This window comes from Bombus huntii, chromosome 5 (assembly GCF_024542735.1).
Source record: "Bombus huntii isolate Logan2020A chromosome 5, iyBomHunt1.1, whole genome shotgun sequence".
NCBI lineage: Eukaryota > Metazoa > Arthropoda > Insecta > Hymenoptera > Apidae > Bombus > Bombus huntii.
The window spans coordinates 4799528-4824570 of NC_066242.1; the positions used below are offsets into that span (position 1 = coordinate 4799528).

Consider the following 25043-nt stretch of genomic DNA (forward strand, 5'->3'; position numbering starts at 1 on the left):
AATAGATGAATTTGGAACAAGATGGAAAACTGTTGCAAGATTTTTTATTCTTCCGTTTGAAACTCGCGTTTTAAAATCTGCAATGTTAAACTCGAATATATACATATATGTATAAACATACTATCAGACGTAAGTATGTCAATACTGATATATAAATCGGTTGCTTTTTATTCTTTCATTTCGTAGTTATTTGATGCTCTTTTACCATCTCTAAAAGCAACCAAGTTATTCCGCTCACCTGTTTTGGACTTGTCATTCTGTACTCTAGATGTTACTAGCTAATTTCCTTTACCGTTATCGTCTTACTGCTGATTCGCCTAACTTGCCTGACTTTGACCAAGTTTAAACGCGTCAATAGAAAATAATTTTCTTTCTCGTCGCAAGTTGTATCGCGCACCGATACTTGTAATTTTCCTATTCCTTAAATGGAAGTCAGGAGTGTCATCCCTTCGCGTGCGATTTCTCGACGGATTTCCAGCTAGAGGACGGTGAAAGGACGGTCGCATTCCTCGACAGAAAGGTTATAATTGCATCCATGTCAGAGGCCGGCGACCACGCGTTAACGAAAAGCATTAATTTAGAAAGCCGCGCGGTTTTCTTGCCAGGCAGCAGCGAGGGATGGGGTTTAGGCGTGTTGTGCTCGCGAGCGCAACTCCCATATGCAATTAACAGACGCTCGTTCCGCCGCTATGGCCCGCGAAATGAGGAAATAAGTGTCGCCCCGGTGAAAAAGAGCTCTGTCCCGTCTCTCTCTCTCTCTTTCTCTCTTTCTGCCACTCTCGTTGGCCATCCAGTTTTTTCAGAAGGGCAACATTCTGCCCAGCGAAGACAGTATGAATTAATATAAGCGCGCATTTAAAAGTACAATGAGCCAGCGGCCCATGCCTCTCCGCGTTTCGTTTACTCTGTTCCTGGCCTATATTTCGCGCTATCGTCGTCTGTTTTGGCTGAACGTGGTTTTGATTGTCATCGCAATTTCAGCTGAAATCTGCCTCTATACTGGCTTCTGCTTGGATTACCTATAGCAATAAGAAGAATAATACGACTTTGGAACATATTGAAAAGTTGTTAAGATAAAGTAATAAGAAGAAATGTAGTATTTTAACATAGAATAGTCGAAATGGGGATAACCAGGTTCAAATCTACGAACTTCTGTAAAGAACTAATGATATCTATAACCGGCATAATTTCCCAGAAAGTTAAAATCCTCTACTCATCGTTTGGACGAAACTTCGAACTAATTTTCGTTAGCCGAAATTCCTCAGAGTGATTATCGCCATTGATACACCCAGAATCCACCATCTTCAGCGAACCATCATCCTCGGTATATCTTCTGTTCATTAAAGACCGTGCTCCCGTAGAAACACGATTGAGGTCGTGATAACGAGCCATGGAGTGGATCGAACTGTGGTGTAAGCATTTCGTTTGCTGAACGAATTGTCGACGGGTCGTCAGACGGTTCATTAGACTCGTGGATAGACACAGGAGATACCAGTTGTTCCCGTTAACCGGCGCTGGAAAGCATTCCACGTTTGTTCGAGAAACGACGACGATCGGTTAGTGCAGAACACATTGCAGCCGCGTTCAAATCGTTCGATGATTCGCATTTCTCATTTGGTCCAGTGAAGTGCATTGCGGAGGGGAAACTCGCGTTTGAGTTCCGCTCGACACTTTCCCTTTCGACGCGGTGCTAAGCGTCCAAGAGAAGATCGCATGAGAGTGGAAAGTTGCGTTGCATCGAAAGGATGCCAGGCATCCGAGGTCTTTTGTTCGTCTTCTGGTGCCTCGATATCCTCGCGATCTGTGCCACGGACAACACGACCTACACCCCGAGGACCCTGTCGAGGCGCAAAAGGTACTTGATTTTTCCGGAAGGCAGCAACGTGCAGGTACGCTACGATTTATATATTAGGTTGTCCGGAAAGTGTCTTTCTTTTACAGACACTTCTTTTACAACGATGCATCTTTATACAAAGATGAAACCTAATCTGTCGTACGTTGTGATCTTTATTTTGATAGAATAAAATGGATTATACATAATTCGATACAATAATATAAAACGGAAAATGTTGTGCATCCATTATTTCCTTATAAAATGAAAGAAACTTTTCGGACGACCTAATATTTAATCATAACCTAATATCATTAGAAAATATGAATCCTTGGGATTATAATATATTATTTTGAGTCATATAAATAAAATGATTCAACGGGATTGTAAAAGCGCAGCGTACGGCTCACATATTTACCATATTTATCGAGATGCATCGATCTCTTAGCTTCTTAATGCTTATGACTTTTTATATTAAGAAACAATTACGTTTGTAAACGTTTAAAAGCTTAAGATACAACATCAGAGCTACAAGAAGATAGATTGTTATACAACTAAGGAAAACGCTGAGAACAAAATTGTGCATTTTTGCACCAGTTAGATCGAACATTGCGATATTAATTTAAAACATTTCATTTTAAAATATACCTTATTATTACTTATCGATGGTAGTGTACACTTGCCTATATTTACTGTTGAGGTTAATTGAGACGAACACGTGGATGAATTTGTAATAGAATATATACAGGGTGGTTGGTAACTGGTGGTACAAGCGGAAAAGGGGTAATTCTACGCGAAAAAAGAAGTCGAAAATATAGAATAAAAGTTTTTCGTTTGAGGCTTTGTTTTTGAGAAAATCGACTTTAAATTTTCGCTCCGTACGCGTGCGGTACGTTATAACGGATCTCACTGTAGATCGTTGTCTCGATGGAAAATTAGAAACAAAAAAGAAAAATTTTATTCTATATTTTCGACTTCTTTTTTCGCGCAGAATCATCCCCTTTCCGCTTGTACCACCAGTTACCAACCAGCCTGTATATTGAAGTAAGTATAGGTATAAATACGGGTACAGTGTATGTTGATCCAGATCCTCACTTTAGCAGTGTTGCATTACAATAGAATTTGATAGGGAGAATTTATAGCAAAGGACATTAGCAAAAAATTAGCCTTGGTGTATAGCTGAAAGTTACAAGAAACAGCAATAAAAATCTACTTATAGCTTTTTTGTTTCTAGACCTTGTAACCCAAAACAACATTCACATTCAAGGGCACAATAATATGGACCTCCCATTTTTTTTAATTTTTTTGCTTCACTAAATTCCATTTTCCTCGTAACGGCGGTGTCCAAGTCCCGGGTATACAACAGAAAGAGATGTAGAGTTTTCCTAGAAGTAATTACTTCAACATTTACATATTTTTCATTCATACATGTTTTTAGACAAAAATAACAAGGGCGAGCGTTAATTTTTGTAAAAGTGTTACTCATTATTTGTACAAATTTTCAGATTCGTGAGGCCGTGTTACTAGTTTTTGCCTTCTTTTTTCTGTTCTTTAGTTGGTGTTTTGCTTAACAGTAGGAACCTACGCGAAAGAGAACGATGTGGTGATGGGGTTAACTGCAGCTCTAGCCTGGGAGTTGCCGGACAAAGTCGACGAGAAGGTTGCGCAGTTGCTTCATAGAAAGAGCAGAAGCGTCATGTTCCCGAAGATAGAGGCTTTACTGCAATCGTAAGTAAGTCAATTTACCGTCAGTGTTTTCAACTTCCGGCTTTTCTTTCGGTTCAACTAACATCATTCTCGTTTGTTTTGTTTGGGGCAAGTTTAATGAAGACTTGATCTCGCTTCTTCGTCCATCTTATATCATAAAATTCTTCATTAGCTTCAGGGATTTCCTCGTTTATTACACTAGCTTCCATTATTATCGATTTGTGCAACTTGCAATCGCGGAATTGTCTCGAATTAGTCAGAAAATAGGGTATCATATAAATCGTGAAAGGAGAAAAGCGGCGAGTATAGGAACTCTGAAGGACTACCATCTTTTTTCCCCTTCCCTCTGGTCTTTTTGTTTCTATTCGGCGAAAGCTCGCTTTTCATTCGTCCCCGAAGCGTGACGTAACATGCAAATGGAACCCTTTTTCGCCGGCCGCCACATGCAAATGCGTGGCAGGCGCAAGAATTATCATGCGGAACGCGCGAGAATAACGAAACAGAGGGACGCTTGGTTTGATTTCGTCCTCGTTATTGTATAACGCTTTCCTTTTTTTTCGTGATTGTGATACGGATAACACGATAGACTCGCGGATATTAAATAAATGACATTGGCGATAGGTTGAGTTATCAAAAAAAAAAAAAAAAAAAAAATAGAAACTAAAAACTTTGCAACGAAAGAGTATGTACTTCCAGTGAGTATGGAGTTTTCAGGAGAAGGATCATGATACCGTAGAATCGTTTAATTTTCCGGTTTCTTCTGTTTCCGCGCGCTCTTATATTCTCTTTTAATAAAGTTTCGTTTTATGAACAGATACTGTTGAGCAGTTCCCGAACAAAGTATCACTTCATAGAAACGTTATCCTTCGTGTAGAAATTTAATTAACGTCATTGGGGCGAACAGACAACTTGATTGATATTCCTCGTCGTAGCTTTTCAAGAACTTTGTATCAGTTTTATCGCCCCATTACCGGAAATATTGATTTCACGCGTTCTTTGTAAAAATGTGAGGTTTTTAAATAAAAGCTTATCCACAGCACTGGCCTGGATGGAAGAGCTTGCGTGCTGAAAGCTCTGTGCGAGGCCGCCCAGAGGAACCCTTCGGATCTTGGGAAAGGGAGCCTGGTTCAAGAGCTATTGCACGCCATCTTCACGTGAGTATCTTATTTAATTCATCTCTGTCAACTTGATATTTTATGGTTCTGGATAATGTCTATATAAATATATACATTGTTTCATTAAGCACTTGAAATCTTCACTTTAAAAATGCTTTGTACGACATTTCTATAAAAAGTAGATCGATAATGGCTATCGAAACTGCAGTTCATATTCATAATTGTATTAATAGGAAATGCAGCGTATGAATGTGACACGAAACAGCGATAACGTATAGTAATTACATCGTTAATATTCATTGAAGTATTTACGTTAATATTAAGCGAAATACTGAATCGCGAAAAAGGCGGATGTCCTGTGTGTACGTGCTTCTATTGCACGTAATAACTACTAGTATATTTAATGACAAGGTAGATCGATCTGACTAATTCGAACAGTTACTAAATCGTAGCGACTATGAGACTGAAACGTCTGGCTGGTCGGCATATAATCAATTAAAGGGATTAATCAAGCGAAACGATTGAGTTACGAATGATGCCGGATCCATGAAATCGGTTAACCACCGTTTGACGAACCGATTTAGCTACTCCAAATAGATCACCATCATCACCGTGTTCCATTTCCAAATCATCTCCTATCGTTACTATCCACTGGTATCCTTATAAAATATCAGCCGAAAATATTACTCTTAAATTTCATTCACTCAAATTACCGATTGCTCGTGAGATATTAGAATGGTCTATAAGTTGTCCAGTTTTTGTATTTTTACATTTAGATACCACCAAGTTTGTGCCATATATTAAAATGAAATATATGATAAATACGAATAATAATTTTGCCAACAATCGCGACATATTTTTACTTCTTACAAAAAAGATTATTGACAACTAGTCAAAGCTTCACACACCTAGCTTTCCACTTTTCCACAGATAAAACAAAAATCCAACACCTACACGTATTTACAAGATAAGAGAATTATCTGTCTCGGGTAACTTTCATAGAAAGAAGCAGATCGAGGACGTCTGAAATCGAAGCCGATGTTCGTTCGACGAGGCAATCTCGTCTCGTCAGTTCCATTCGGCTACCTTAAAATCCTATTTTCCTTTCTTACAGGTTGCCTAGGGACGGCGGGCGTTTCGAACGATCGGAAGATCAAGCTTACGAGCAAGCGCACCAGAGCGGACAGGATTGCGGCCATCTTTATCCGACTTGCCGTCACTCCATTTACGAGCTCGAGTTCTGAGGCCAAAGTAACCAGGAATTGAACGCATTCGTATGCGTGTGCAAACGTTGACCGCGTTTCACGGGTGGACTTTTCCTGGCTGCTCGCCCGTTCCACACTGATTTTTCAACCTGAACCACACCACCACATAATCTTCCGTTCTCGACGCAACTTAGTCCGCATGATTGTGCAACCAACTTGCGTAGATCTTTTGTCTTGCCTGCAATTTTGTGTCCAGTGCGAAGGACAGTCTTCTCGGACAAACAGGATGCTCTCGGATATGATTGGTGCTTGGGTGAATTTTTGAATGTAGAATGTAGAATGTACGTGTCTTGTATTTAACTTAGATTCCTCTTGGCTAGTTTTGTTAATAGAAGAAATGAATAAAGAGACAGTTGCGCCTCCTTAAACAACCTGTAAATTCATAGTCAAGTAATATTTGTAGTAATAGTTTTGTACTTTTGAATATGAAACCTTCACATTCAGAAATGCGATTTAAATGTTGTTGCTGTCCCTTTGTTATAAATGATTCGATAGTTGGAGAGAGACATACTTTCACATGACGAACATTGTTATTTAGAATTTTCTTCTGTTAAAGACACCTCTTCGAGTTTTGAAGATCATCGACATCTTTTAGATGGGGTGGATATTTCTTAATACACCTACCAGTGCATTATTCAATTCTTTATGAGAAAGTATTAAAGTAAAGTCACAGTATCTTGTGTTTATATCTTCTTTTATCTTGCAATAATTAACGGATAATTTCAGAGAAAGTGAAAAGAAATATTCTGTTCTAACGCGAGACAAAGATTATTAAAGCTTTGCGGAAATAATTTGTAACACGCAGTTCTAGTACAACTAAGGTACAGGCTCAGTCCTAAGTGATATTTGGAACAAAGACCGTGCTTTACTAATCGCGGTATTTAAAAAGAGGAGCTTAGAATTAACGAGTAAAGCTGCATGTTTATACCGATAATTCTATCGTTTCTCTTATTTTTAATCGAATTAAAATGCTTCAAACGGTCCATTTTTCTTTTCCTCAATATTCTATGCGGTCCATTCGACGATTTCGCGGTTGAATTTCAAAGATTTCACGGTCGATCTTTCGTCGGTTGTATATTTCATTTGTATATCGCGGCGAACGTCACCGTTGTCGACGACACGTAATTCGTTTTGCATTAACAAAATGGTGAACCGAGTGACCGCGGATTTATAGTTCATTTTGGTAGAGTGGTGCCGCCGAGAGCCCGTCATTCTCAACCCTTTTGTAAACGGGCCGGACGGAAAAATAAAAGGAAGGAAAAGAAAAATGGAACAGAACGAAAAAAAAGATGAAACCTGCGTTATTTAAATGTCCAATATTTAACCAGCAAATATAACGACTAAACGCATTCGTGACGTTTTTTTCTTTTTTTTCTTTTTTTATGGTGTTAACCCAAGTACATCGCACGTAGAACACTAGTTCCAACGAAAGAATCAAAATTTCCGCTCGATTCCCTCGAGTAAAATAACTTTATCGCTGTAGTCCACTTTTTCACTGTTACTTTAATCCGATTTATGTAGACTTTCATATGGATTTTGTTTTAAAGACTAAGGAGGGGGATAAGGTTTCGACGATAACAGAGAGATGGAGAGAGATAATTAAACGCATCCATAGCAATTTGTAAACGCATTAACCTTCCAATTATGCAATTTCCAATGTTTATGTAATTCGCACGAGCTTTAATGGCGAATCTGAGGTAGCAAATTATTTTTAGTATTAATTGAAACGTTGTAATATCGCGTAAAGAGCATGATTCTCGTATCGTCCGGTCGATGTAGGTACAGCTGAGTCAGTTGTACAATGCATTCGTTGGAACCATCGAGATAGGATTCGAATGGAATCTTGTTTTCGCCGTCCCTTTTCCAATTCAATAAAAAGGAAGGATCGGATAAAATTATATTCACTTTTAGAAAGTAAAAGATGTATCCTGCCTAATATGAAAATGCTCCATCAATGAAGTTTGAAGCTATAATATACATTCTGTCCTTGCTTTTTGTCAGAGGATCCTCTATGTTCTTTCACAAAAACCTCTGAAGAAAATTGGACCAAGAACGTCATTCTATGAACCTGTTGTTGAAACTCATTTTTAAAAATTAAAGATTGTTCGCCAGGAAATTAAACTTTGATGATCTGTAACAAAGGAATGAAAATGAGATACGTCGCTTCGTTAATAGAAAAATCTTTTTTCAAGTTATCCTTAAAATTCAAATTGGCAAAGTATAGCACAGTGGGCGTACGTAGTGACGTGTATACTAAATAGTAAAATGTACAATACTGTTGCTATATCTTTTGCAAAAGTCAGGTTCCAATGTGGTGCCATGTGTGATGTGAGTGGATTTTATTCGAACAATGAATAAGGTTTTCTTTTGCTACACATGGAATGTTACCGACAATGAGAACAAAAGCATTAGCACTATCGCCTGCACACACAAACACACACACACACACACACACAAATGAAATGTAAGTATTCTCAACATCTTTTAATAGACAATTTAAAATAGTCTTTCGGCTTCGCAGGAAGATAATAAATGTAAGTTGTAATTATGTCTTGCTACAAATCGAATAAAGTATGCCAATAGTCATGAACGATATTGTATATAAGATGAAAATAAAAACAATTACCTACGTCTATATGTGAGTATAATCTATACAATGTCAATAATTTATCTGATTTTCTACGCTGGTTTATCATTTTTCCCTCTTTATAAAATTCCTATCGTGACAAGTTTCATTATTTTTTAACGGCGATCCAAAAAGAAACCGCATCGCTCATAGTACGACCTAATTTAGATTGGTTTTACGAGGGTGTTAAAAGGAGATTACTACAATTATGAAAAAAACGCTAATCAAAATGGCAAAGTCCGAGTAATTCGCGACAACTCAGAACGATACACGGTAATACTACGGCAAACCTTGATGCTCTGTCGAAAGGAGGGAGAGGAAGAATTATATCGCGGTCATGAACAAATTCGCAATTCCGTATAGGTTGAACGGTGGCCGGTTCCAATTATATTTTTGGCCAGCGATTCCAGTGTGAAATTTCACAATTTCCTCGTCGAAAAGAGGGACGCCAATGCCCATCGTTCTAATTACTTAGCGAGCTCGCAAAACGATGATTCGGCGTGATCTTTCCTTCATTTCTATTAATCCCTCCTGGCCGTGGATCGTATCGCGTAATTTATTTTTGCCTGCCAGTAGCCGCGCGACGCCACGCCACGCAGAGCGGACAAGCTCTTTGCTCGTTGCACTAGGTCCGCTATTTATGCGAACGATATCGGCGAAAATCCATTTACGTTATTCATTCAACGCGGCCTGCTCTTGTGCGCCGATGTCGATTAATATTTAACGGCCACGCTTTCTATATATTATATTTCGCTTCTCGTAATCTATGTCGAAAATATAGATTACGCAAGCTTTTTCAGCGCGAGAATCCTCCTCTTTGCCTATTTGGGTTCTATGGTCTGCTGTCATAATTAAAGGAAAGCACGAAAGACAAGGGATGTAAGAGCGATGGAGGGGATGGATAGAAAGGGTGTGGTTCGTTCAGGGTTTGTTAATCAACTGATAAATAATGATACGTAATAGCAATATAAATGTTTTTCTCTAAACATAAATTTATTGTGCTGAAAGAAAACAGAATAGAGAAAGTCCGAGGTAATCGAAAATAATTGGCTATAATTTGTATCATATATTTATAAATTACTGATGAATCTTATTGAGATATATTTAATTTTGTGTGCTACAGCGGATCAGCCGCGCAGTAGTGTTGCACATGCATGTGCGCGACTACGTGTGTGAGTATGTATGTGAGTATGCGCATGCGCAGTGTCTCGTAGAAGAAAAGAATATCACTGTTCCGTGTGTACGGTAAAAGTGAGACTGGAAGAGTGCTGAAACACGTGTAATGGGTATCCATGTATATCGTATAAATCATATCTTAAATAAATATAAAACTATTTTATTATCATCTCTATACGTAATGAAAGTGTTTCCTACATATCTATTTCGGCGATTACGATCCACAATTCTCAACAAATCTTAACCAAATCACTTGTAATAACTAGCGACTCAAGTAGCAAACGTCTTCTTGCAAAATGTGTTCATAGAGACTATAATTTATATTTACTATACACATTCTGTTATGGGAATGTTAAAAAGGTGTATCCGTAGAAGATAGGTAACATACGATTTCCAAGAATGCGTTCTTCGATGTGTATTCCTTTGCAACGAATTGCAGATTTCGACAAGCGCGTAAGAAGCTGGGAAATTCGCAAATCTTGAGAACCAATTGTTTATTGTTTTCATTATTTTAAATTAAATTTATCATTGGATTATGGAAATTAATTATTGGATCAGTAACCAATGATTAAAGACGATACTTTCGACAAGAAAGAGAACCTTCCCATCATTCCCATGGAAAAGTTAATAATACACTTCGTATCGTACTGTTCTTTTCGAAACATTCGAGCAAGTTCGCTGTAAATCTTGCGAGTGAAGTTTCGGGTACGAAGATTCGGTGGAACTTTCAACAAGTTGACACTTTTTCGAGATTAATCTTCCGTTAAGTAGATCTTCCCAGAGAGCCACCGTATCCCAACAGAGTAATTTATCTGCGAGAGATTGAAAAACGTAGTTTAGGGACAGAATCTCTTCTACGGTTAGTTGTCCCATAGTCCCCTCCGAGACACAATATCGTTGGAACACAGTTCCTTAAATACGCTAGTCCATGTCGGGCAGTAAAAAGTATATTCAGGGCTAGTTAAAATCGAGCACGATCGTACTGCTACATTTTAACGGCTAATTTAAGGCGATTTAACGATGCCGCCTTAAACTGTCCCGCTAAACGACCGCGGAACGGTCTAACCACCATTACCCGTCATTATATCATCCGGCATTTCGAGTCACTTAACGTCTCCTTCGAGGCAAGGAACACGTTCACCGATTTCTCCTGCGTTGACCGAAGCAATTGCGCACTGTTTAATGAACCACCAGACACTATGTGTCTCTTGTTTTTTATACTCTGCACCGAACTTCTGTATTCTAACGTTTTAGTCTCCGGCGAGTGGACGAAGGGAGAGGAAATGAGGAATAAAAGCGTTGGAAGGTCGAAGAGAGAGTTCGAGGGCGAGTACCTAGTGTTTCCGGAAGGCAGCAACATTCAAGTGAGTCTACTTCTTGATGAAACTTCCCGATTATCCTAGAACATCGTTACTTCCCTTTAATAACATCGTGGAAAACTCGGTTACAACGTTACATCCTGTGAATCACGCATACACGTCCGTTCTTGGCCGCATCTTAACTGGATAAGTTGCCGGAAGTTGCGCTGTAAACGATGCTTGATAATTTCTAATAAGCGGGCTGGCCTGAAGCTGGCTGCGTATCGGCCGTGAGTCCTTTAGCTTCGTGTGTTCGGATGTTCCCATGGAAAATTCAAGCGCTAAAAGGAGCTGAAAGCAGCTTCTCCTTGGAGCGTCGGTAATTGGGTGAGATGAATTGTTGATAGGAACGGAAATTCGAATGCGGGCTAACGTTTAACAATCAATAAAGCGTCGGCGTGACACGGTGAACTTTGACACGGTGGACCATCTTCCTCCACACTTTGCCGTTTCATTGCGTGCATTTTTCCTCGCCGATAAAACTTCATTGCTTCCCATTCATCGGAGCCACATTTTATCGACGAACGAACCACTTTTTTCCATTTACCAATTGCTGTCGGCATCTTCTTACTCCAGAAATTACATCCACGTCTCATCCTCTACTTGACCACAGGTGTGTTTCTCCATTTCATCTTAAACAACTTGGCAAATTTCGAGCTGGGTGTTGCGTTTAACATCCCAAGAATGCCCGTTTCTGCCCACAATGTTTGCCCGTATCTAAACATACAGTGTGTCTTTATATGTCAGCGAAATTGCTGAAACGTACTTTGGATCAAATAGATGGAAAAAGTTTATACGAATCCGTGATATATTACAGAATAAAGGAGATATTTTAAGAGATAAAAGAATCTTCTTTCCAATTCAAATTTTTGTTCCTTTTTAGATTACTTACTTTTTTGATATTAGATTCGAAAAACACATACCTTCAACACTTTATAGAAAATAAATAGCAATAATCGGGGTACGTATGATGACATTTAAAATGTATAATTTATAATATATCAAATATATCTAATAGCATGCCCGAGTCTCTCCGCACTGTAAAAGAATTAAGGTATAGTTATTACGATTTAAAACTTCACGTAGTCATGTGAATAATAACTGATACCTGAGTCAGTAATAATTTCGTTAGGAAAGAAAGCAAGAAAAGTTTAAGGCTATGAAACCGAAAATTCTATTCTATAAATTGTACACGATGGATATGGCTCCTTTCAAGCTTTGTAACTCCGTAGTAAGTCATTTTCAAGTACAAGTTCATATAAATCTTTTTCGTCTATTCATTCTACTCAATATGCTGCATTAATTTCACACCAACCTCTGTAGAGACATTTCGTAAATCCCCAAAGAAATCATCAAATCAGACTTGCACGTATCTCTCGAAAGAAATCATTCAATGGCCGATGTCAAACGTTCGATCGTACGCAGCTGGTGTATTGCATGACCATCTCTACCTACGCGAAGCCTGAGGGATTGTTCACCATCGGATTGACGGCTGGCCAGGCATGGGAGCTGCCCTCGAAGAGCACGCTGTCGAACACGTTCGGGGATTACCATCGTCGAAGCAGAAGGCAACTGTACCGTAAGATGGAGCTTCTTTTGGGAAGGTAAGTGGCGGGAGAAAAGGAGAAGGAAGGAAAGAAAAAAGAATTTCTTCCGTTTTCTGTCTACCCGTCTGTCTTTCCGGCCTGACGAGGCTTTCTCGAGCCCTTTGCACGCTTCGCCGCCCGATTTTCGTGCGATGAAGAATTCCAGACAAGTTTGTCGGTCGTTCCGTGCAGTCCGCTCGAACGATTCCTGAATCCACGAAGGGATCAAAGAGTATTATATTTACGAAACCCTTTGCTGGCTTTTGCAACGTGCATCTGCGCCGGTTTACCAATTTTCTTGCTGACTCCTGGAAACGTGTTTTTCCTTTACAATTTTTTAATGAGTTTGCTCGCGGAAATTTTTCCACTCGAAAATATCGATCTGAAAATTTCGAGGTTCTCTGATTAATGGAGAATGTAGCCGTGAGTTTCTTTTAATCGATTATTTGACGAGAACTTTTTAAGAGCTCTTTTGATAGATTTCTGCAAATCGGAAAGATCGCATTCGAGAAACACTCGCGACCTTGTTTCTTTAATCGATCCTTTGACAATAGCTTTTTCTAGATTTTGTTCCTGATGACTTTTCCCAATCGAAAGGTTTAGATTTGGGAAATTTTTAGCCTTCCTGCTAAACAAAGAATATATACGCGAGTTCCTATTCGAGAATCCCATAAGGGGGATGATTGTTTCGATGTAAATCACCGATTGTTAACGCGCTGTTCTGAAATAGCTTTAACTTATTTTCACTGATAACAGAGCGACAAGGAAAGCTCTTAACGAAGTTGGTCGATGTAGATTCGATGCGCTTTTACGCTCGCCGCGGTCACTTAGATAGCAATTTGGATATCGTGGCGCTCTTCCAGAACTTGGTGCCGCCCTACGAAATTAAATCCTCGGCTATACGAGATTGTGAAGGATATCGAAAACGCGATTAAATCGCGATCTTCAAAGGGGATACTGGCAAAGGGCGCCATGCATTTACAATTAACCCGATCATCTAGAACGATGCTAGTCACTTTTCTATTTTATCAGTGAACAAGGCGATACATAACTTTATTTAACGATACAATATTTATCGTAGCGTCTTATATTGTAAATATTATAAAAGAAATTTTAATGTAGCCAACTTATACGTAGAATGATAAAAAAAGCAATGTATCATCGAAGCTTATATAAAATATAATTATTATATTACCTGTTCATTAAAATTTCCCATAAAAGGATTCGAACGTTTGCTCACGCTGTCTGTTACGATTTGAAACTTCTACATGTGAGCCATATCGAATAGAAATCAGAATTGAGCATTATTCAAATGAAATATTTAAGGGGGTATTCTAGTCTAGAAATTTGCAAAAATCGAAAAATTTTGTTTTTCATATTTCCAAAGTTTAGACATTCAAGAATATGCCCTTAAAAGGATTTTTCAAAATTTCAATTATTTTATGAGTTACAGCCATTTTTATGACGTGGCATCTGCTCCGGTCCGACCGGAACAAATGAACAGTAGACGGTAGACGTTGTCCGAGTAAACTTGTCTCAAAACTTTAAACGCGTTTTTCCCGAAACTACTTTTTTCGAGTTGGCGTGCACGATATCTCAAGCTCTAATGAACCAATTTATTTGAAATTTGGTGTGAATATTCTTTATACATTCCTCTATCGCCTCAACCACGCTCAGATCAAAATTTTTAATTTTACTATTTTTAAACAGTACGGAATTTCCAAAAAACATGCCAAAAAGGAAAATTTTTTTCAAACGGCCGCCATTTTGTGAAAAAATATTGTTTTGACTTTTCCAACGTCCATGCTATAGCTGCATCTATACTAATTAAGAATCCGTTCAGTTTTATTGCTTCAGATGACCAGAAGGGTTGAAATCATACACGCCAGGACACCCTTTTTTTTTACCACCACCCATTTTGCCAGCTCATAACTTTGTGAATTTTGAGTTTTTTCGGTGAATTTTTTACGTAATCTTAAAATATCAATAAACAAATGCTAAAAAGAATTCATGCCTCTAGACTAGAATACCCCCTTAAAAATTAATTATTTAATTCTGATCACTTAGACCATGAAAGACCTGGTATTTTTTATTTACACTATTCGCCTGTCATTCTGTTAATATTCATCTCCATTAATCTGTAGGTAATTTCCATGTAAGCTGCCCATGGAAGCCGGTTTTACTTGCTTTGGTATTGTCTTGCCCCTACGAAAGGCAAGTCTTTCTTGCAGCGGCGTTCGAAGGGTTCGCGTCATTGTTCCTTTCCCCAGAGGGGAAAGTTCGTTCGGCCCTGGCTAAAGAGGCGTTCTGGATGCAAAACAATTCCGCGGTCTCGAATTTTTACTGTCGATAGAGCCGGCCTTCTCCACAGCCACTTGTCCGATTCTCGCCGGATAATCGCGAAAAACGACAACGAAAAGCGAGGGAGGGTTAAGTGGCCGGCTCTCGAGCCAGGTGCTCTTTTTCCTCTCTCCTCGTCGTCAACAAACGTTGACCCACGAAAATGGCGGAAGGCGATCGCGAAACGTCAACCGATGCAACCTTCTCTGCTTTTCAGCTGGCTCAAAGCTCTCTATTTCCCTTTTTACGTCTCCCTTTCTCTTTCTCTTATTCCATCTCGACTACCGTTTCAGCTCTTTGGACGCGTCCAGAAGAAGCTGACGGACGGAACAAAGCACGGCGCTGCCAAACTGAGCTTTCGCCGTTCGTTTCTCTGTCGATGGAACGGAGGGAAGAGAGAAAGAGAGCGAGGGTGGTGAAAGAGCCGTAGGTTTTTGGCGGACGGTCCGCGATTGTGCGGTTCTGAATCGCGTTAACGATAAAGCGGCTCCTTTCTTCGTGCTTCGAGCCTTAGCTTGGAATTTCGACCAGCGAACGAACGAACGAGGCATCAGAGAACGTGGCTCGCTTTGTTTCCCCTCGAATAATGCTGCCTTAGACGTGTGATTGTGCACGAAACCTTAAGAAGTCGATTGAGCTGGAACTCGAGGGTCGATCGACCGAACCTGAAGCTGCCGTTGATCCATTCGCCAATTGTTTCGATGTTTAGAATCCGCGTGAAAGTCTTCGAGTCATAAATGCCACGCGATTCCATTCCGATATTTATCCAAGAGCATCGCTTTTGTATCTTAAACCTTTCATCCCTGTTAGAGTTCGACGTTAGTCTAGATTTATGGCAAGAGACTATTTTCGAGACACAGATTTAGTTTTTCCATCATCTGGCTGTCGATATTCGAACGTTACGTGACTTGATACTGTCTCCGTCCTAAGTTGAAACGCTTTTCAGTTTTCTTCGGTTCTGAAACCCATTACCTGACATTTCAAAACCGAAGGAAACTAGAGTATCATATCATATTCTTTACGCGATGCTTAATTATTTCTCGTTTAATCTAAGCTAAAATAAATAAATTAGAAATTAAAATTAAGAAATGCTTAGTCATTAGAACTTCGTATATTTCAACAGATTCACAAAAATTTTAATAAATATCATTTTGAAGCGACTTGTATCGGTAAGCGAATCGAGCGCTGAAAACATATCCGACAGCGTTCCGGTGTTGACAGACGCCGCAGATTTCTCCGGATAAGCGAAAGGGGTGCATTACGCGGAAGCGTAACTGGAAAGAAGGCGTTATCGATCGATTAAAACAGCCGTTCGACGCAACGGCGAGTCGTCGCGTGGTCGAGCATCGCGTGTTGCTTGCATAAATATCTTCGATTGCCCGATATTGGTAACCATTTGTCAAGTTGGTGTATCGGAGTTCGGCGCGACGCCGACAAATGGTAGTCAAGATTAATTTTTATATTTATGCTCGTTTCATTTACTGCCTGCCGCGTTTCCAAATCGATTTCTCGTTCGTTCGCCTCGTTACCGGCTTCGAACGTTTCGCCCCTAGAGACAATAAATAGCCATGGTGAATCGGTAAACTGTCACAGGAAACGCTGTTCCAGCGTCGTTGAAAATTATTTTCCCGACACGTTTATCCTACCCTTGATCGTGCAAGATGCTACGTGGCAACGAATTTTCTGATCGCAAGGACAGCGTAGATATTCAGTTGCACTTGATCGCTGTTCCATTGTTTTCGAAGCTGGCTGCTGTTAACCGGATGCACACGTAGCTTCAAGCAAGTTTCTCTCGAAGGTAATGCGAGCGAACGACAACATCGACTGCATTAATTTTAATAGCAACCTCGGTGTTTCGAATATACGGTGCGACGATTACAGAAGAGATCTCGATGTCTTCGGCAAAGATTATCGTTTACGGTCGGAGGTACAGGGTGATACAAAATTAACACGGTCATTGAACTTCGATACTTGATGGGGACCAGAAATGGTATCCTTCGAAAGTTTCATTCGATAATTTTTTTACGGTTTCCGGGAAACATTTTGTACATATATTTCCACTTGTATCACAAAACATTTACAGATGCTCCATTAAAAAATAAATATCTTACATCGATTGATACCACAGTTGCCTCTAAAATCCTCCAAATTTGAGTCACCTGACACAGCTCGACTTTATCTCGAGATTCGCAGCAGGTTGCAGCGCACAGCGTGGCGAGTGTACAGCATCGGATTATCCGAATCTTAATAGGAAGGTCGTGGTGCTTTATGTATAATCGGCAGTATTTACTCGCGGGGAAAACGGTGGAAAGGGCGAGGTTAGCTGGAAAGGGCGGAGAGAGAGCGGTTGTAAACGTTCGCTGGTTTACACCGAGCCACTTCGTGCTCGGCCAGTATCAAGGCACGATGGTATTATTGCGAACTTAATGAATAGAGCGCCGACTCACGGACAGCCAAGCGACGATAACGAGCCTGATAATGATAAACGATCCGTGTGTCCCTTTAACCACCCTCTAACCATCCTCTCTTGTTCTATCGTGCAAGCCAAGGCAAAGATGGAAAGGCCTGCGTCCTGAAGGCAATCTGCAACGCCTCTAGAAGGAGTCGGAGGGAGATCGGGAATGGCCATTTCCTCGCAGAGATCATGCACGCTGTGTTTTCGTGAGTATATTGTAACGTTTAAGTTAATAAATAATTTGGATTTCGTCGGTCCCCTTAATGAAGCAGATAAAACTTAAATCGCTTAAATACATTTGTTATAACGCCGAGAGGATCGATCAGTCAGCCGTTGATCGAAAATGGAAGATCACACGGGGCGAAGTGCGATCGACGGAGGAAGATTGATCGAGGTAACATCGAACAGCAAAGAGATGACGGACCAAATGGAAAACGCTGATTAATCAAACGTTGATCGGCGCGAGGGAAAGTGAAAACGTCGAGAAGGTGACGACCAAAGTGAGCACTGGTGAATGGTTAAACGATGATTAGCAAAAAGATTGATTAAGGAGGAATATCGAGAAGCCGGTAAATAGCGGAAGATGAAGAAAATGAGATGCGTTGATTAATCGTGGATTGATCGATGAAGGAAACACCGAGTGGACAAACTGAACGGAATATAATTTTTCTTAACCATACTCGGCTTGAAGAAAATAAAGAAAAAAGAGGACGTACACGAAGTGATAAAAGATGGAAAGAAGTTAACGAAGATACGAGGGGAAGGAGATGACGGATGCATTCGCTATCAAAGTGTCGTCGTGTTCACGTCTTTCGTGAAGTTATCCTGAAGAAGCAGCTCGAAGCTGGCAGCATGACGGTCGCGTTACACTTTTTCGATAACACGTTGAATTTATTCATGACATCCGGTGTGACGTTTAACGTCGTCATCGGACCGGCTGCATCTAGGAAAAGTTCGAAAGCCCGCCGAGGCTCGTGCAATTCCTTTCCACAACTTTTCCCGTCGTTCCGTTTTAATAATCGTTATGAAGTTTCCGGCGCGGCAAAAATCAGCGAGCTCTTCCACGGCCCTGAGGCCAGCCAGCTTGTTGTTCTATTCGGAAGAAGACCAGTTCGTGGTGTTGCTTCTGATAATTACCAAGGTGGTGCGAAATGTTCGAACTTTCCTAGATATTTCCGGGTCGTTTCGATTAGTTTCGAATTTCACGGAGCTAAAAGGCGAGCCATAAAAAGGCTAATCCTTTAGGCTTTTACGATCCGGCGTCTTCTTCGACTTCTCGTTCTCGTGCAACTTCTCCTTCGGACGATTACGCGCGAATACTTTGTAGATTATTTACTCATCAAGATATACTCTTTCCTCCCTTTAATAATTACTCTCGCTCGCGCTGCACCGATAATTCAGCGAAGTTTCCTCGTTTCAGGTTACCAGCGAGCTACGACAACACTGATTCAATGACCGAGTACGAGAGAGCTTACTTCCTAAAAGAGAATTGCAACGAAGCGCAGCGGAGATGTCCGGATGTGTTCTAAGAGAGAACGAAATCCTTCTTCTTAATTTACCAAATAACCATGCCGAGGCTATGGTGTCCAAAGAGGTTGCTCGAAGACACTCGAGTTACATTTAATTACGTACACCGCCCAATGGCCGTACCTTGTGCACTGGCTATTAGATTAACGTCGAGAGCTTGCAAGTGAAACTAATCACAGTGTCATTATAATATTTTCATCTGTTTATAAGTAATGCGAATATATGGAAATTATGCATCGACAATAGTGTTTGTTAGAAATCTAATGAAACTTTGCGTCGTTGATCAAATACAAATTCTGTCACGAAGATATGGGGTATACGTTGCACCGTTCTTGTGTCACAAGCCTTTTTGAAATAATATTCTTGTTTACAATCGTTTACACTTTCAAGGCTTGTAAAATATTGCTTTATGAAACGAGAAATCAGGTTTTACTCCAACGACTATGCTCTGCAGAATGACCAGTCAATTTGACTGTTACTGATATAAGTAGCCATGATACAAAATCACTTTCATTCTAAATGAATAAAACAAAATAAAATTTTTTTATTTTAATATCTTTAGCTATCCCTGCAAAAGTTATTACATCATTGCGGAGAAAAAATATAACATGAAGTAGGAATTTTAAAATAAAGTTGTCAAATCAGTCATTTTGACTGGCGTGGTAGTTCTAGCGTTAAGACTTAAACGATGAAATAGCCGATAATTTGTTCTCTTTATTATGTTATATAATTTATTATATAATTTAATTATAGTATTTATTATTACATTATATTATATAATTAAAATAATAGAATTTCGTGAAAGCTAAACACATGATTATTAACACATACGATATATTAATATTACGATGAGTATTTTTACAATTTTGAAGTCAATGAAAAAATACGGATATGTGTATATAAAATATTTCCAAATATTTTCAAAAACCAAATAAAAGTATAAATTTTTTACATGTTTATCATCGAATGACTGTACTGAATCTTAAAATTATTGCTTTATAAAAAAAAATAGGAATTATAATTTAATTTCTCTCTCTATGGTCTTCGTTTGGTGAAAACGGATACTTACATCTAACTACAATAAAGCTACTCAAGTTCTTTTCGAACATCGAACCACAAAACGCCGATAATTAATACGGTAAGTCGCCGAAGACGATGCGAGTCGTGGGTATTCATTGAGTAAACGGTTATCGGCGGATTCATTAGTCCTACGACAACACCGCGCGTAAGCTGGAATAATACCGTGCCGTGTGCTCGAGCGCGTATCCTTCCGGGGATTGAGGGCTGGTGCATGGTTTCGGTATTTTGCTTACATGTACGCGTATCTCGCGTTCGACCTCAAGCGCTGTGTGTTTGCACGCGCACACATTCGCCGTAACGCAATTCTCATCCTTTGAGAACGGTAACCGAGGCTTACGTTCCCATCACGCATCATTAACCCTTTTACTGCTATGGCTCACAATATGATACATTATACATGCGAAAAATGCCAAAATGCAAAAGTTTAAAGTTGATTTATTAAAAGAAACCGATTTTCACAGATCTTGTCGGTACATCGTTGTTTAGCGATCTCGCAAAACGACCAACAAGATCCACAGAAATTTGATTAATTGCGCGTGTGCTTTTAATGGTGTTAAATAACCAGTTGATTAATATGTATGTTTAACCCACTGTACGTACGTATGTGTGTATCACACCCAAAGCATACCAATTTTTGTATTAGGTTGTCCGGAAAGTGTCTTTCTTTTAGACACGTGTTTTACAACAACGCATCTTTATACAAACATGAAACCTAATCTGTCAAACGTTGTGATCTTTAGTTTGATAGAACAAAATGGATCATACGTAATTCGATAAAATAATATAAAACGGAAGATGTTGTGTATCCATTATTTCCTTATAAAACGAAAGAAACTTTTCGGACGACCTAATACATTAAATTAAATAAAATGTTTCTGTGTATACATATTTGAATAGCAGGTTTCACTGAAATTTCGATTCAGATAGTTCACAATTGGGACGAAAGATTTTTAAGTCTTTGTCATTTAACGTTCGAAGTGAACAAATTTAAGAATGATCGTTAACGAAGCTCTTAAATCAGTAAAAGACGACTACGGTGTATAAAACAATGCTGGAACATTTTCATTGGAAATTTATGAACTACCATCGAAGAAAAACTAGCGAGTGTTTCGGCTTACAGGCCTTCTCGTGAGATCAAAGGATCAGCTAGAATCTGTGGCCATAAATTGGACGCGTATCCATAGCTATTATCTTAGAAAAACAATAGTATCCGGTTTCACCCAGCCACTCGATTGCTATGCCTATCTTCCTCATGTCATTTTTCCATCGAACCCTTGATCGATTTTACTGTATTTTCCCTAAAGTGCGTTCCATTACTGTAGAAATTTGTCCGCCGAAATAGCTAAAGTATACTTTACGTATAGTTTAAGCGAATCAAACGTTCGCAGTATCATAAGGCAGTTTTCCATCCATAGCCAGCTGCCGCGTTTTCCAGTTCACCGCGGAAGAATTTCAAATTGACATTCTCGACTGTTGCGAAGAATTCCCTAAGGGGTAGGTGGATCTCCACCCCCATAGCCCGTGTCGTGCTAGATCAGGCTATTCCGAAATTTCGCAAATCTCCGAAAATATATTCAACGACGACGTTTTCGCGTTACCCAATCTCCAAGATACCCTGATCACTTCCCATGGTTTCCGTTTATGAGGTAATTTCACTTTCAGGCCCTCTCGTCTCTATTCCCCCTTTCTCTTTTTTCCTCCCACCGGAGAGTTCCACGACGAGTGATTTATCCGACGTCCGAGACGATCTGATTTTCCCGCCTTCTGTCTATCCAGTGACCCCTAATTAGACGAGTCGCTGCATTTTAAACGAGCAAGGGGAATCTCCGAAATTACAGCCAACCAATATTTCCGCGAATAAATGAATGGCCGATGCCCAAACGGGTCAACGTCTTTTATGCGAGAGGTTGTAATTATGAACGAACGTTCCGCTCCTGTAAATTACTTGACTATATTGGATGCATGAGCCAGCTATATTGTTTCCATTGTTGATTATGCCTGGATAATCTTGTTATTATAACAATAACATGGTAACCACGGTTGTTATACAATTCAGTACATCCTCTCGGTGTTTGAATAAGTAATAATTAATATTAATAATACTCGGTAATGTTATATACGTTCTATTATTATAAATTATAGGAACAAAGAAGAAGGAAGATACTGTAAGAAAGTGTGAAGCTTTCCAAGTATTCTGAAGGGTCGTTCGTTTCCTCTTACACACTGTGTGAAGAGAAAGCGACAAATACTTGAGGGTGCCATAAATTAGGTACTCCTCGGCTCTGCGTCGCGTCGTGGACCGAGGAGATCGACTGTTTTGCGGCTACGAACAGGACTTGTTCGGATGTTTTACGTTAATCGCACACATCTTAGGTAACAGAGTTCCTTATTATGAAATGTATATATCGTCTACGAAATATACGAATCTCCTAAAAGAGTACTTCGTAATATTTTACATTTAACCCCCGTTTCCAATTATTTTCGATCTAATTGTAATTTTATAGCGCTGAAAAATATCTCAAGTTTGAATGAAATAGGAAAAAGTCTCTCATTTTAATTCTATGTTATAAACGTTTTCTTAAAATATAAGAAGTTTCTTTTGTTTGCTGAAATGAGAATAAGATTGAAATCTATGAATCTATAATTTTAACACAGTTATAATTATAATTAGCTTTACGATATATACGAAGATGGTGATGTTGATTTTATATTTTGCTGATATTCATCCCGAAGCGAAAGGAAAGGAGTAAAAGGAGTCGACGAATTATTTTTACGCAACTTCAAAATCTTGTTATTCGCTACATTGAAATGAACCGATCTATACGACGATCGAGAAGCTGGAAAAAATTCACGGCAAAGACAAACCGGAATCGCGTAACAAGAGACAACGAACCAAATCTGCTAACTGGAACTTCAAACAAATGTAGTCAGCGCGAGGCGTATTCGCAGCGTGGCGAAGCAATAGTCGGGCGACGCGTACGCAGGTCGACGTAACCGTGAAGGATGTTGCTGGGTTTTCTGAGAAACTTGCTCTTCCTGTTCCTCCTGGGAGAGGTCTGAGAGCTCGTCCACCACCGTGAAACGCTGATTTCAGCCCGTGATTCGAAGAAATGAGGGCCCCGTGGCTGGTGCTGATTCTCGCTAGGATCCTCGAGCTGGTCCTCGGGGACCACGTGTGTCACCGTAATCACACTGACATCAGCATCCCCGATCAAAGATCATCGGAGATTCTGTCCAGACGAAGGCGACTCACTTTTCCAATGGGCAGCACATTTGTGGTAAGTATTGGCTATTTCGTTTCGGTCATTCAATGTCATTGCGGGGCTGGTCAAGGAGCGCGTTTGCTACGGAATACGAAATGAGTCCCTTCGACTACATGGACCTCTGATGGAAAATATATCTTTCTCGACGGAGTATGAAAGAATGGTGAAGTGGTCACTTTTACAGATCGTTCGTGATTTATTCTTGAAACGAAGATCATAGAAACGATATAAATCCCTGTTTATAAATTACCGCACACTTACGAACTTTACTCTTTCAACTTGGCAAGCATTTTATTATTTCCTTATAACAACTCGGTATTTAAATATCGACTTCATGGCGAGAAAATTGACTTTATTTACGTTTGCTTGATTAGGAAGTGTTGGTAAGAAGTATGAAAGTAAAAAATGCACGCTTGTCTAATTTATACATCAATGTATTACCTAATAATTAGTAATTTAGATTTTGTGTTTTAAAGCGTAATATCATTCGATCCTGGAGAAGGATCATCAATTATATTATACAACAAACATTCAACTATACCAACTATTCAGTATATTGTACTAAGTGTATTTATTTTCTTATCGTTTAGCTGACGTTGTCCATATTGCAACCGATTCAAATTAAACTACCCAGCAACTGGAATCTCGATTTCGAGTTCGATGTAATTTGGCCGATACCGCAGCAAGAGAATTTCCGGAAAAAATATCACAAGAAGAGGCCGTGGATGGTGAAACGACGTCATCGTCGCGAATTGTACGCTACGTTTGAGACAGCGTTGAACAGGTGTGTTTTGCATACATTCGCATTCGATGGCGCGTCCTTTGTTTTCATTTTGAAGTACCAGAGCAACTTGTTTCAGTCGGAACCTACCAGGAAAACAGTGCATTCTCAGGACGATCTGCGAGGCAAAAACGCTGTTGAGTCCACGAGGAGTGTCATTTGTGGAAGACGTTATTCGATTGATATTAAGGTACAGTTTGGATAAATGTTGTACGAAATAAGCTTTGTTAAAATTTACCAGAATATACGTTCCTCCTTTTCAGCAACGCTGAACGTGTGAAGGAAGTGGATTCCTACGACGTTGCTTACAGAACAAAGATGCCATGTGATGTTATTTATCCTTGTCCATTTTCTCTCTTGAAGCTGTTACTCTTTAACTTGTACTCCGACGATCTAGGTTAATAATAAACTTTTTTTACTCGACAAATTTTCCTAAATTAAAGACACCTTCCAAATCCAACGATTCATCAGGTTTCAGCTGAAAACCAACGCACGATACCATTTTGCTCGCGTCTCAATACGAATATATTAAATTTAACTCAATCGCAAGAAGTTCGAATTATCGTTCTTCGCCTGGAAATATCGAAAATGACAAAGCGATTAAATCTGATGTAATTACAAGACGCACCTGCCATTCTATCTTTTACAAAATTGCCAAGAAATTAAAGAGATTGAATCAAATTCAACAACTAAAAGCACGATATATTCTGTTCCTTTTGAAAGTAGCAGAAACTGGAGTTAGATCGACCACAATGAGTTTTCGGAACGGTTTCCTTGGAATCGCTGGGAAAGCAGAAAGATCTGGCTAAATCATAAAGAACTCGATGTTTCCTATTTCCCGCGAAGTTGACAGGAAAATCGAAAGTAAAATTAGACGTAAATCAATTCTGTCTTACAATAGTATATTCGTGATAACCAAGACTATTCTGTATC

The 25043-nt window shown here is 39.5% G+C and overlaps 2 protein-coding genes across 3 annotated transcripts; both read left to right on the top strand.

Annotated features, from left to right (window-relative positions):
* Positions 1 to 1584: 1584 nt before the first annotated feature.
* On the top strand, positions 1585 to 6164 carry LOC126865453 (uncharacterized). Its single transcript, XM_050617942.1, has 4 exons — positions 1585 to 1889; positions 3387 to 3559; positions 4576 to 4692; positions 5768 to 6164. Exons 1-4 carry the CDS (start codon positions 1746 to 1748, stop codon positions 5895 to 5897), a joined length of 564 nt encoding a protein of 187 aa, XP_050473899.1. The 5' UTR covers positions 1585 to 1745; the 3' UTR covers positions 5898 to 6164.
* A 4644-nt stretch (positions 6165 to 10808) lies between these two features.
* LOC126865379 (uncharacterized) lies at positions 10809 to 24680 on the top strand. Of its 2 annotated transcripts, XM_050617796.1 has the most exons (5): positions 12535 to 12682; positions 18880 to 23344; positions 23920 to 24113; positions 24190 to 24300; positions 24374 to 24680. In XM_050617796.1, exons 2-5 carry the CDS (start codon positions 23177 to 23179, stop codon positions 24510 to 24512), a joined length of 612 nt encoding a protein of 203 aa, XP_050473753.1. In that variant the 5' UTR covers positions 12535 to 12682; positions 18880 to 23176; the 3' UTR covers positions 24513 to 24680. The 2 variants fall into 2 exon arrangements, with proteins under 2 accessions (XP_050473752.1, XP_050473753.1); XM_050617795.1 differs by lacking the exons at positions 23920 to 24113; positions 24190 to 24300; positions 24374 to 24680 and adding exons at positions 10809 to 11084; positions 17549 to 17665 and having other exon boundaries at positions 12504 to 12682; positions 18880 to 19796.
* The last annotated feature ends 363 nt before the right edge of the window (positions 24681 to 25043 follow it).